General features: G+C 36.9%; 1 protein-coding gene across 3 annotated transcripts in view; it reads left to right on the forward strand.

Moving 5' to 3' along the window:
* The window catches only part of LOC129375284 (exostosin-1), a 188,843-nt gene that overhangs the window by 153,980 nt on the left and 22,191 nt on the right, over positions 1-12,672 (forward strand). For all 3 annotated transcript variants that reach the window (XM_055054268.1, XM_055054270.1, XM_055054269.1), the window contains 2 exons: positions 646-753; positions 7,430-7,549. In XM_055054268.1, the coding sequence (XP_054910243.1) occupies positions 646-753; positions 7,430-7,549 (228 nt within the window). The remainder of the gene's footprint in view (positions 1-645; positions 754-7,429; positions 7,550-12,672) is intronic.

Genomic DNA, 12,672 nt, shown 5'->3' on the forward strand with positions numbered 1-12,672 from the left:
ATAAATAGACCAATCTCTTCTTCATTAGCAACAGACTTTTAAGAATCTCTTTATAAAATGAATGTAACACTCAGCAGCTCAGAGAGCGATGAAAACTGCTGCTAATGAATTAAGCCCAGCAAAATGACTCTTTCAAATATCGGGGGCTTACTGGAAAATAAATAAACGCAATTCATTTTGTCTTTAATCTTCCTGGCAACTCCATTTGTTTGAGGGAAACTTAGTTGAAATGCATTCAAAGTGTCTCATCAGAAGAAAGCAATCAAAGAGGATGAAAAAAGCCCTGAGTGCAGGAAAGAAAAACACTAAAAGCTGATCCCTCCCCACATAAAAGTCAGCTGCTAGGACTTTTATGTGTCACAGAAACTCGTTTCCTTCCCTCTGCTGTGAAATCATGTCAACAGTTTTAAAATAAAATCATCTCCACTCTGTATTTCTTTCCTTGATGACAAAATAAAAACTGCCCTTTGAAAGAAGAATTCATTACTTCTCCTCAGTGTGTTTAATAAACAGCCTGAATGGAGAGACGGTTTTTGTTTCCCTTCAAGTGTCAGAAATGTTTCTCATTATAATGAGCAATTTATTTCAAATATGTGATTTCCAGTCTTATTAGGACGTTCCTGTTTGTGTTGCTGGTTTTTGCAGGCGGCCTGCATCCCGGTTATTTTGAGTAACGGCTGGGAGCCGCCGTTCTCCGAAGTCATCGACTGGAGGAAAGCCGCCATCATCGGAGACGAGAGACTGCTGCTGCAGGTAAAACCGTGGAAACAGATGATGTGGAAATGCTTGACTGCCATAGCACAAAAAGAGATAAAAAGTGTGCAAAGAGGATATTAAAACTAGAGAATCTGTAAATATTGAGGAGAGAGAAAAATATATTCAAATAACTGCAACAAACAGGGCAATTTTTCCTCAAAATGGCCGCCATCTGCAGCCAAAATGGGGCGAAGTCAGTGTGAAGAAATGCAAACAATACAAACACATCACAGCTATCAGAACTCCTCCCCCTCCGCCATGATGGACATCAAAGCCACCAAGGTGCCACTTCAAAGCCTGCCGAAAAACAAGCAGCCGGTAATTTCTCAACATAGAATCGGAGACACTGGATGGAATAGGTCACTATGTATGATGTAGGGAAACATCAGGCAGGGAAATACGACTGCAGGGAAGATGAGACGGTGCAGGAATGATCTGATTCAGAGAAACAAGTTAACTAGGAATCTTAGTAATATGAAAATAAAATTTCACATTGTTGATTCACTGCTAAAGGACTCAGGAAGCAGAAGATTAGATTTTTTAAAACAACGTAAATTGTTTAATAGGACATAGTGATGGACAGAAGAGGCACATATCCCAAACTGTGTCAACTGTTCAAACTGTAATGCTTTGTCACTTATATACAGTGAACCCTCATTTTTTTGCGAGGGTTGCATTCTGAAATGAACCCGTTACTCCGCCCCTCCGCCGCCGCAGCTTTTTCCTCTGACTCTTGTGGTGCAGGTGTGTTTTTTTGAGAGAATAACATAGTTATCAGTAGTTGCTGTTGCTCTTTTTTCTTCTGGGCAAAAATATTTGCCAAGCTGTATTACATAAGTTTAAATACCGTGACGTTATTGTGCAGACTGTTTAGCCAATCAGGACGCAGAACACAATGCACTGTGGGAAAAAAACTGCACAACATCCGGGAGGTCGTGAAAGATTAACCGCCTTATAGCGAGGGTTCATTGCAACAGGTTACTAGTATATGAGTGAACAAGACTGATCTAATCAAAAATAACTATCACAGAATAATAGAATCAAATCAATCTCCAAAAGAGGCTGACATCCTAACAATGCCACAGTTTTAATATCATAAATTTGTCTTTAATCATAGAAAATTTACTTTTTTTTTTTCTTATGTGTTTAGAATTTATAAAATTTAACCTCCCTGATATTTTAGGAAAGAATATGAAACAATATTTAAACTCAAATTAAAATCAGTGAGCATGTATTTTCCTACTGCTTTTACGAACAAATTACAACAAAAATGTGTAAACTGAGTTGACAGTTGTTGTTTTTATGTAACTATTGGATGTAACTCCTGTAGAAACTGAAAAATGTGAAGCTAAGAGTTAAAAGCCAAGTTTTCCAAACCCGCCTCTGTTCATGGGGGTCTTTATTAAACATTATTTTATCTCGTGATGGCTCTTGTGATAATCACATTATTATCACAAGTGCCATATCAAGTATAATCATTTACACTCACACCCGGAGCTATTTATACCAGCGATGCATTTCTCTACAAATGGAACACCTTCTGTTCCCTTTAATGGCAGCTGCAGTGATATTTAGACTTTCTAATTACGCTATGTATCGCCGCGCGTCACCTGGGCGACCTTTCGCACCATCTGGACGGCCAAACAGACGTGTGCTTGTTTGTATTTTGGGAATTTCAAACTAAAAGTGTCTGCCTTTTAATTAGAGGGTCTTTGCTTCCTGTCTTCAATCTACACTTTACAAGAAGATCCAAAATGCGATGAGATATATAAAAAAATAGCATGGTCTGTGTTATAAGTCTGGACTTTTCAGACATGAGGCATTAATAAAAGCTTCCTTAATGCACCAGTACTTTCTTTTTTTTTTTACATTCCCTCCTGCTAATTGTTGGTTAAGTGTGTTCTGACAGAGACTGAGACACACTTATAATTAAGTTTGAGGAAAAACACATATTCTGCCATTAATTCATGTTCTGCAGAAATGTCAAGTTTTCAATAAATGAAAATATAGATGCAGAGATAAAAGGAGAAATCTTCTCCAAACAAATCCTGACATTTTCTCACAAATAAAAGGAAATTAAACATGTGACTGCTGCGCGCTCTTTGTTCAGGTTGCAGATAATGGGAAAGTTTCAATAGAAATCAAACATCCTCTGGTAGTTTAGCAGCTTCTGTACAAGATGCTTTATTTGTTCTAACAAAAACACATTTAGTTCATTTTTCCATTAATAAAAGAAAGAAATTGTAAGAATTTATTTATTTATTCCAGTGCGTCATAATGATAATTCATTTTATTTATTGCACACTTCATTTACATTTACAGATATCTAAAAAATTAATACAAAAGCAACAAATAAGGACCAGAAAATACAGATTTAAACATTAAAAGATTAGAATACTTTCACTGTTTAATCATTTACTCTTTAATCATTTAATTTAATGATTTCCTATCAATAAATTAAATTAATAAATATATAAACAACACAATTTAGTGAAATAATAAAGTTAGACATAAAAATTTGACTTTTTTCTAGCAAATTCACAACTTTTCTGCAGAGAATATCCAAGTTCTTTCTTGGAAATATGTGAAATTAATGTCAAAATGTCAAGGAATTTATTCCTCCGTAGCCATTTTCTTTCCTTTTATCTTCATTGGTCTTTATATCCTGTTATGCTTTTCTTTCAGTGAATGATATCTTCCGACCTATATTTAGGAGAAGTTCACTCTTTCCAAAACTGCTTCAGTTTATTGGCGATTGCCAGCAATTGTTTCTTGACTGGGCCATTTCTTTGTCAGCCATTCTGCTGCAGATTGACCTCTGCGTGACCTCACATTTGACTCTAAAATACAAGAAGTTTTAGAGCTGAAAAGTGAAGCCTGAATTGTCGTCTCCGCTGCGGTTCTCCATGTCATTTAGTGTACTGGGTTTCTCAGGAGACGGCGCGCGGTTGGTAAAAGGAGTTCACTTTTACAAACAATCAGAGGCTTTATGTGAAGAAAGTGTGAGAAGAAATCTGAAAAACACATCTTCAGACTGCCTCAGGGTGCAAACTCAATCTTATCTGCAGTCTTCTTTCAGATGTCATGATAACTTTTTTGTAACTTTTAAGCAAGTATCAGCCGAGGCGCGCTGCATCTTAAAAGATTACAATTCTTCCTGAGGGTTTAGTTTTACTTTTCATTTGTCAAATAATCCTGGGGGACAGTAGATACTGCTGGCAGTGTGGCGAGAAAGGGAATCTGTCTCCATGCAGTTTCTATATTAGAGGTAAATGTTAGACTCTCAGCTTTTATGAATTATGTAAACCTCCATTTATGTGCGTTGGAAAAGGTTGTTTTTTTAAATCAAGCAACAGAAAAACTGGAAAAATCTTTAAAATATTGTTTGGTTGTGTTGACCAGCTGTTCTCCAGAAATAACATAATCATAAGCAGAGGGCAGAAAACACATTATTAGAAACGTATCACTGGTGACAAATTGTATATGAAGCACTGTTGCAAAATTCACCTTTTGTATGTTTTTATTCTTCCATTTGAGTCTCAGCTGCTTTTAAAAACAACCAAGCACTTTTAAAAAATCTAGTCATTTTTTATTATTAAGTTAATTATTTTGGTGTCAAAAATATTAACTTATTTTTTATTAATTACTGATTAATTAATGATTTTAGAAACACCACAAATCAGCAGGCGCAGTCCCGTCACCTAGCAACCCCAGCAGAGCTGTGCATGTTACCTAGCAACCCCAGCAGAGCTGTGCATGTTACCTAGCAACCCCATTGGAGCTCCAGGGCATTTGGTCATTTAGTTTTATCTCAGTTTTGCTGAACAATCGTTTCTAGGCTATTTTAATATTTGGTCACCTTTGATATGTTAATGATTTGATCCTTTTGTACGTCGACGTCTGAATGTTCATGGTGGGAAAAAATGATGCTTGATCCGAGGATCCAGCATGGCTGCTTTCCTTATAAATCAGACTCATTCATCAAAAACTGTTTGTTTTGAGCGAAGAACTGCACGACTTCTATCAGCCAACATTTTGTCATGAAGTTTGAAAACATGAAGAGCTGATTAATTGGTTATTAGCTTGCAGCTTTAGCACAGATAACATGACACATCCTAATCCATGAACTTTCTTTTAGCTGTTTTTAACCAGCTAAGAATAACCAGCCTTTATTTCAAGTTTATTTTAAAAACACATATAACATTCGGGAGTGAAATATACAAATCAAATGTTAGATGTTGTCAGTCGGTCTGTAAATGGTTCCAGGTGCGAACGCAGTCACAAACGGTCCATCAAAGCTCCAATCCTCCAACGCCTGCAGAGAGAGTTGGATCTCATTACTTTCAATTACGTCTCTGAGAGCTCAAATATTGGACTGTTTAATATGTAGTGTGTCTGTTTCCTCTCCCATGGAGACCAGGCATGTGGAAAACACCCAGGTATTCAGATAGACACAAAAATCCCCCTGCTGAGAAACATAAACACAGTTAGAGGTAATGGAGGGGAAGACAATGGAGCTGATTTGATTGGTGATGTTTATGTCGGCCTGCTGAGAGCTGACAAGTCGCCAGCAGAAATCTCACACACTTTATGCTCATTCTGATGTAAACATTTATTTGTCTTTATATTATAAGTAGAAGTGTGATTATTGAGTGTAGCTAAGGAAAAAGTGAGCTAAGAGCCCCAAACTTTCAAAGCATTCTAATCTTTTTAGTGAAAATACTTTAATTAAATGACATAATCAGTATTTCGGTTTCTGTTAAATGTTGACTTTCAGTTTTGTGAGTGGTTGTTAATTTGCTAATAAAATTATTTGGCACTCCTGCTGCTAATGCACCAAAAGTGGAACTAATTTAGAGCTTTAGCGCTGTTGCTAATTTTGAAAATGTTAGTGCTCTTCGCTTCCCCTAAATTAGGGTTTCCAGATAAATTGTAACTTTCCTCTTTTATAAACTTTCTGATGAATAATAGTTTTCAACCATCAATAATTATTCAAGTAGTTTGATGTTTATATTCATGCTCTCATTTTGAAGACTATTTGAACAGCAGTTCCATCTCCTCTCCTTTTTTACCCAAATAACTTAATTTCACTAAATACTATGTTGATGTGCTATAGTGCAACTAATATTTACATTTTAGCAGAGCCACCATATATCTGCCTGTATCCCAGTAATGCCTGTTGATGCATATTCTACACATATTCTACACGGTGGAAACAGTCTGCTGTGGTTGAAGTTTTGCCCAGTACTATAATAATAATACTAAATGTAGATGAACGCAGTCTCTCAATTGAAGTATTTCTACTTAATTTGTGGTAACAAAAATGCTAATTTGTTGTACATAAATACAAAAGGTCAGGGGTTAAATTGAAAGTCAGGATGATTTGCTTCATCAATTATGAATATTGATGCTTCATTTACTCCATACTGAGTGGTACTAAATCCAACATGTAAGTTTAGTTTCTCACAGCAAACTTAACTATGTTAAGAAAATGGCTTCTTGGAAAAAGTCTTTGATTTGAAATTTGCTGCAGAGAAATTTTGCTTCTTGTTTCTTGAAAATGTGACGTGTAACCTGAGAAGGCCTTCCTATTTTCCTGATAACTAGAGGAGATAAGGAGGATGGTTTGTGATGTTTGGGGATTCTCGTGCTTTAAATGTGTTTTCTTGTTGCTTTTCCAAGTTTGAAGGCTGCTGTTGATTTTCCAGGAGATTGAAAAATAAATAGTTTCTTCTGCTTTTCACAGCGTGACACACAAGAAAAGGAAATCTGCGAATTTGTTCAACAGGAACATCTGACAAATAGCAGTTGAAGGCTTTCAAAAGAAGTTCAATAAATGAGGAGCTCATAAGTGCCGTTTCATTTGCAGTTTTTCCTCGTCCGCTTTGGTGCATTTCTTGAATCATTTTCAACAATTTTTATAAACAGCAAAACACAATGAAATATCTTCAAAAGCCAGTTTGCATCTTAAAATCCTCAGTTCATATTTTAAAGCTAAAATATGTCAGAATGACAAGTTCTTGTTTCATTTTATACAGATAAGAAAAAGTAGAAATTGGGCCAACTCTTTGAAGCTTCAGTATTTCACTTGAATGTGACATTTTCACATATTTGTTGAAAATGTCACTATGTTGTGGCATGAGACAGAAAAAAATCGAATTCCTCTGTCTTCTCCCAGTGCTAAATACAAACAGCCAATCAGAGGCAGGGGGCGGGTCTTGACGCTGTCAATCAAGCTTTTAAGTCTGGGATCAATTTATCAGTTCAGGACAATTTAGAAGAGAGTCAAAAGTATTTTCTACTTGTGTAAAGGAATTATAAAATCTTTTTTTATGTGACACAACGATGTGACGATTCAACAAATAGTTTTGAGAATCTCCTTTCTGAAGTGAACCAGTAATAAATTCTCCTTGCATGGACTCGTCTGTATTTACTGTAATGTGAATCCAGAATGATGGACAGAAGATGGAATTAGAGGTGGGACAATCCTGAGGGGGAAATTTTCTTTAATCTTTTCTGCTTTCCACTAAATTACCTACGCTTCCTCCACCTGTCTACCTGTCTACTCACTTCTTACCCCCCTCTGATTCTTACCCTTCACTCAACGTTGTTTAAAATCTAACTTAATCTATCCCACTGTCATGTGAACAGCCCTCCTCTGCTCTCGCTCCAGGTTCCCTCCATTACCCGATCCGTGGGCCGTGACAGGATCCTGGCTCTCCGCCAGCAGACTCAGTTCCTCTGGGATGCCTACTTCTCCTCTGTAGCCAAAATAGTCTTAACCACTCTGGAGGTAAGCTTGCAGAAAATGGTCTTAGATGAGAGTTTGTGGATTTGGGTTGTCAGAAGCGCTTCATCTATAATCAGCTAAACTGAAACATCTTGTTCTGTGCTGTACATTGCCGCCGGCTGTGCATCACCTTGGAAAGTTAAGCCTCAAGAGTTTCTTTCTCCAGATGACAGTTATGTTTTCATTCAAAGGACGATTGTATGAAGTTGCTCTGATCTGCAGAAACAATTGGAGAATTTTTGTCTTGTTCAAGATCTGTTGGGTTGGAAGCATTAATGATAATAGAGAAAATGAAATTCATCCAGTTGGTTTGATGGTGCATTTAGTTAAATAGCGTATTTGTTCAAACAGGTTCATCTTAGGCCTGTATAATAAATCAATAACTATATATATCACAATAGACACGTCATCAATATTGATAGATGATTTATCTGAGGAAAGTTTTTAGATCTCATTCTCTCTTGCTTGCTAAGTTGGCAAGGTGGAATCAACTCACTCTCTCACTCTTTGGTTACCTAGCAGCAAACTGTTGAGTAACTGGCGCAGCAGCGGTTTCAGGTTTTTCCACCGTACCTGATAACTGCTAAAAAATAAAAAACGGCGTGAAATAAAACCTGTGGATGAAACAGGAAAAGGCGCTCCACCAGTTTGGCTGCATTTCAAATATTTAAAGAAAAAAAACAAATCAATAATTATCAATATCAACGATATTAAACGCTTGTATCGTTAAATGCAGGCAAATGTGAGTCAAATCTGATTTTTTTTCTGCTTTTTCCATCCCAATTCTGACCTTTAAACCTCCAAAAATCAGATCTATGCCACCCCCACCGGTGGAATTAAATGAGATGCATATTTGATTATTTTCAAAGCGTCTGCGATCTGAACGGTCATGTCGCATTTCATCTGACTTTTATGTCATCGATGTGAGATTTGCGTAATAATTCTGCACCAGAAGAAGCCAAATGCAGTAAATCTGAACGTAAACAATGAAAATTATGACTGTGGAGGAAATCTGAGTCAGCGCAGCTCATCACCTCACAATCCAACAATTCTTAGTTCTGACTTCACATCCCATCAGATTTCTCCACAGATGATGCAGACAGTCATTGCTAATGATTGTGTGTTTTTTTTCTATTCTTACCTTCCTTTATTAAACAGAAGTTGTACAGGTTCACTGCAAAAACACAAAATATTACCAAGTATTTTTGATCTGGTTTCAACTTCAAATATCTTATTAACTTGAGATGAGACTAAACTAATTTACATGCATTTTTTCAGTGCTTGTTTTAAATGAATAATTTCCTAATATTGATTAAGCGCTAAATTCACATGGGGAAAACGTTATCTGCCAGCAAAACTAGAACTTTTTATTGACTTAAAGTTCATATAGATTTCTGAAAGATTGCTTGCAAATTAGTTTTGTTTTTATTTCAAGTGTACTAAGATTTTTGCACTGTAAAACCAAAATCACTTGGTGAAATGTTGTCTTTTTACAGTGTTCTCAGCTACAATCATTTGTTTTTCAGTCATAAAGGTTAAAAATTCACACAGTGTTCCTTATTTCTGTCTGGACCAAAGTAAGATATGCGTTTTCATGGCTGCCGCTGCCTAAACGAATGAGTTATCAAAATGAGCGTGCATGTTGTCATGTTGCATCACTTCTTCACACGGCTAAATGTCAAACCTTGAGCTTTAAAATTGCTTGTTTTATCTGAACACCCGGATTTTTTAAAGTGCTCTGCAGAGATTCCTCCTGCTTATCTTCTGCTGCTGAACATGTTGCTGCTCTGTTTGCCAAAATGTTTCAGCTGCCTGGAGAAAGCAAAAACTGAATGTATCATTTTATGAGCGTTTATAATCACACAAAACCAAGATCAGCTCCACAGCTTTGATTTGCCTATTTGTTTACATTTTTACCAACAGGTAAAGTAAAACAGAGTGTTCTGGTAATAACCTTGGAACATTTTCATCTCAAAATAAATTTTAAAATTGTAAGTGTTTAATACATATTTACACATTTCCAGCAGACTTAGCTATCTGAACTCATCTCTACCAGATTATTTCAAGGAATAGTCAAAGTTTTCTTAAAGCTGCAGAATGTAACTTTTATATATATATATAAAATCTACATATTAATTGAAAATGTCAGTTTATGACAGTAAGGGATGAATCAGGGAATCTGTGACAGAATCTTCTCCGAATGCTAACAAGAAACAACCAATCAGAGCCAGGAGGCGGGTCTTAATGATGTCAATCATCCTCTATGTAGGCCTGTTCATTTTCTTTCCCTCTTTCTCTGGGCTGCGCTACAGCTAGCACAGTCTGGATAAACAATTTTTCTGTAACGTAAAATGGTTTACACATTCAGCTGTGCGTTCACAGTGTTGATTGACAGCGCTAAGCCCCTCCTCCTGACTATGATTGGTTGTTTATGGTCAATGTATTTCTTCAGAGTAGATCAATCTTTTCACAGATTATCTCTCACATCAAACTGTCACTGACAGTTTGAACAAATATGTAAAAATGTTTTTTGATAAAAGTTACAAACTGCAGCTTTAGTTCTAACTCTTGTCAGTTCAGATTTATGTTTTCATCAGGAAAGACTGAGACTGTTTTGTTTTTGTGAAATCATCAGAGCTGATCAACTTATTTGTGGAACCTCATTTCATTTTATTCTGCAACTAAAGTTGCAGAATAATTGTGAGGCTACAGATGATGACACCCATAGGTGTCTATTTATTATCAATTTGATATCAGTTCAATTCAAATAACTATTTGGGTCAATTTTAAGGCACAGGAGTAGAACGAACAGACTGAAAAGTGATAGCTGAGACAATATAATTAATACAATTCATGCATGCTAATGAATAAATAAATAACTTAACAAATCATGTTAACTTCTACCTTCTGTGAGTGGACAGGAAATCAGCCTGAGATCTAAATACAAGATGTGAAATTCCTGAAATGACGGATTTTCTGGATATCCAAGAAGCTGTAGTGTGTGTGTGAGTGTGTGCATATGTGTGTGTGTGTGTGTATGTGTGTGTGCATATGTGTGTGTATGTGTGTGTGTGTGTGTGAGTGCGTGTGTGTGTGTGCATATGTGTGTGTGTGTGTGTGTGAGTGCGTGTGTGTGTGTGTGTGGATGGGTGTGAGTGCGTGTGTGTGTGTGCATATGTATGTGTGTGTGTGTGTGAGTGCGTGTGTGTGTGTGTGCATATGTGTGTGTGTGTGTGTGTGTGTGTGTGTGTGTGTGTGTGTGTATGTGTGTGTGCATATGTGTGTGTATGTGTGTGTGTGTGTGTGAGTGCGTGTGTGTGTGTGCATATGTGTGTGTGTGTGTGTGAGTGCGTGTGTGTGTGTGTGTGCATGTGTGTGCGTGCGTGTGTGTGTGTGTGCATATGTATGTGTGTGTGTGTGTGTGAGTGCGTGTGTGTGTGTGCATATGTGTGTGTGTGTGTGTGTGTGTGTGTGTGTGTGTGTGTGTGTGTGTGTGTGTGTGTGTGTGTGTGTGTGTGTGTGTGTGTGTGTGTGTGTGTGTGTGTGTGTGTGTGCGTGCGTGTGTGTGTCATGCAGCCAAATGTCTCCTCTTGAGGCTTAAGAGCCACTAGACGCCTCATTGAATGACGTAACCATTTGAAGTGAACAAAATGAAGTCGCCTCGTTGGGAGGTTCTGGAAGCCTTCGTCTCTTTCTGTTCTTAGTTTCTCCACAGGGACCGTTTGGATCTAACATCACATTAAATAATAATCCTCTCTGTTATCACCAAACACATAGGCTTCAGAAAGACAGAGATGCTCACTACTGCACACTGTACCAGTTTTTATTTTATCAATCACTTATTGCTAAAAAAAAAAAAAAAAAAGAAAAAGGTCATAATTGTTAAGATTTCTAAGTTTAAAATTCTAATCATTAAATGCAAAAATTGTACTAAAACTTTCCAGAAACACAAAGGTAATTTGCAGTTATTTTGACTTTAAGTATTATTTAACAGATAATATTCAACTGTCAGTGCTTAGAAATACAGTCAGGAGAAAAATCTTGCAGTAATAAGAAATTTTCTTGTTAAAAAAACTTTCTCGTAAGAAATTTTGACGTAATAACAAACGTTAAAACTTTCTCGTAATACTTTTTTTTTGTTAAAACAACAAAACCTCCTCATTACAAAAAAGTTTTGTGTTGAAAAATTGATGAAACATTTTGTTAAAATGACAAAACTCAGTTTTTGTTGTTTGCCATCAGTCAGAGCTGCCAATCGATTTGCTGTTTGAAGCGTTTTAGATATTTTACCTACTCCAACAGCAGAGGTTATCATGCACACACAGATTAATAAGGTGATTCTGAGGCGGCAGATTTTCTGTTGCACAAACAAAGACCTCGGTGACTTCTCCAAATGCCCGGCTCCAGCAGAGGATGAAATTAGACAGATGTCCGCTGACAGTAGTGTGCTGCCGGCCAGATGTGCTAAGAAGCCCGGAGCCGCGTGGCACCAAGCTAAACGGGAGTAATGAAGCGTTGTTGATAACTGTGGCGTCCCACATGCAGCAAACCTGGCACTCGCACACAAGAGTGTTTTCTGCAAAGAAAGGTGGAGTCAAGCTTGAAAAATATTATGCATTATTAGCTTCATTTAAGTAATTTGTTTATTGAAAACATTTCAAAATACTTTATTGGCCCCAAAGGGAAATTAAATGTTGTAACTCATAAATTCAAAATTCTTCAGAGATATTGTAGAGCTCCTGTAGCAGTCAGTACTACAGCAAATTTGTAGAAGCCTCTGACCTAGCAACGCCAGCTTGCTAGGTCAGAGGCAAGCTGTTTTAGTTCTGCTAGACAACAGCGCCAGCAGAACTAAAAACTTTTCCACCAATATTCAGGAATTATTGACTTAAAACAAGGTTCTACATCTTGTTGAAAAGTTACTTATTTTGTTTTAAGTGTATGAAGATATTTGCACTTAAAACTGGATCAGAATAGTTGGTAAGATTTCGTGATTCCTTTTAGCTCCAATTATCCCACTTTTGTTTCTTCTTTACCTGAAATCTGCAGGCGGGTTTCGTTTCAGTTTCTATCCTGAATAAACCCTGGTTTATTTTATTGTTTCTTGTGTTTTCTTCTCCTCCCTC

Source organism: Poeciliopsis prolifica, unplaced genomic scaffold (assembly GCF_027474105.1).
Source record: "Poeciliopsis prolifica strain line A6 unplaced genomic scaffold, Auburn_PproV2 SCAFFOLD039, whole genome shotgun sequence".
Classification (NCBI taxonomy): domain Eukaryota; kingdom Metazoa; phylum Chordata; class Actinopteri; order Cyprinodontiformes; family Poeciliidae; genus Poeciliopsis; species Poeciliopsis prolifica.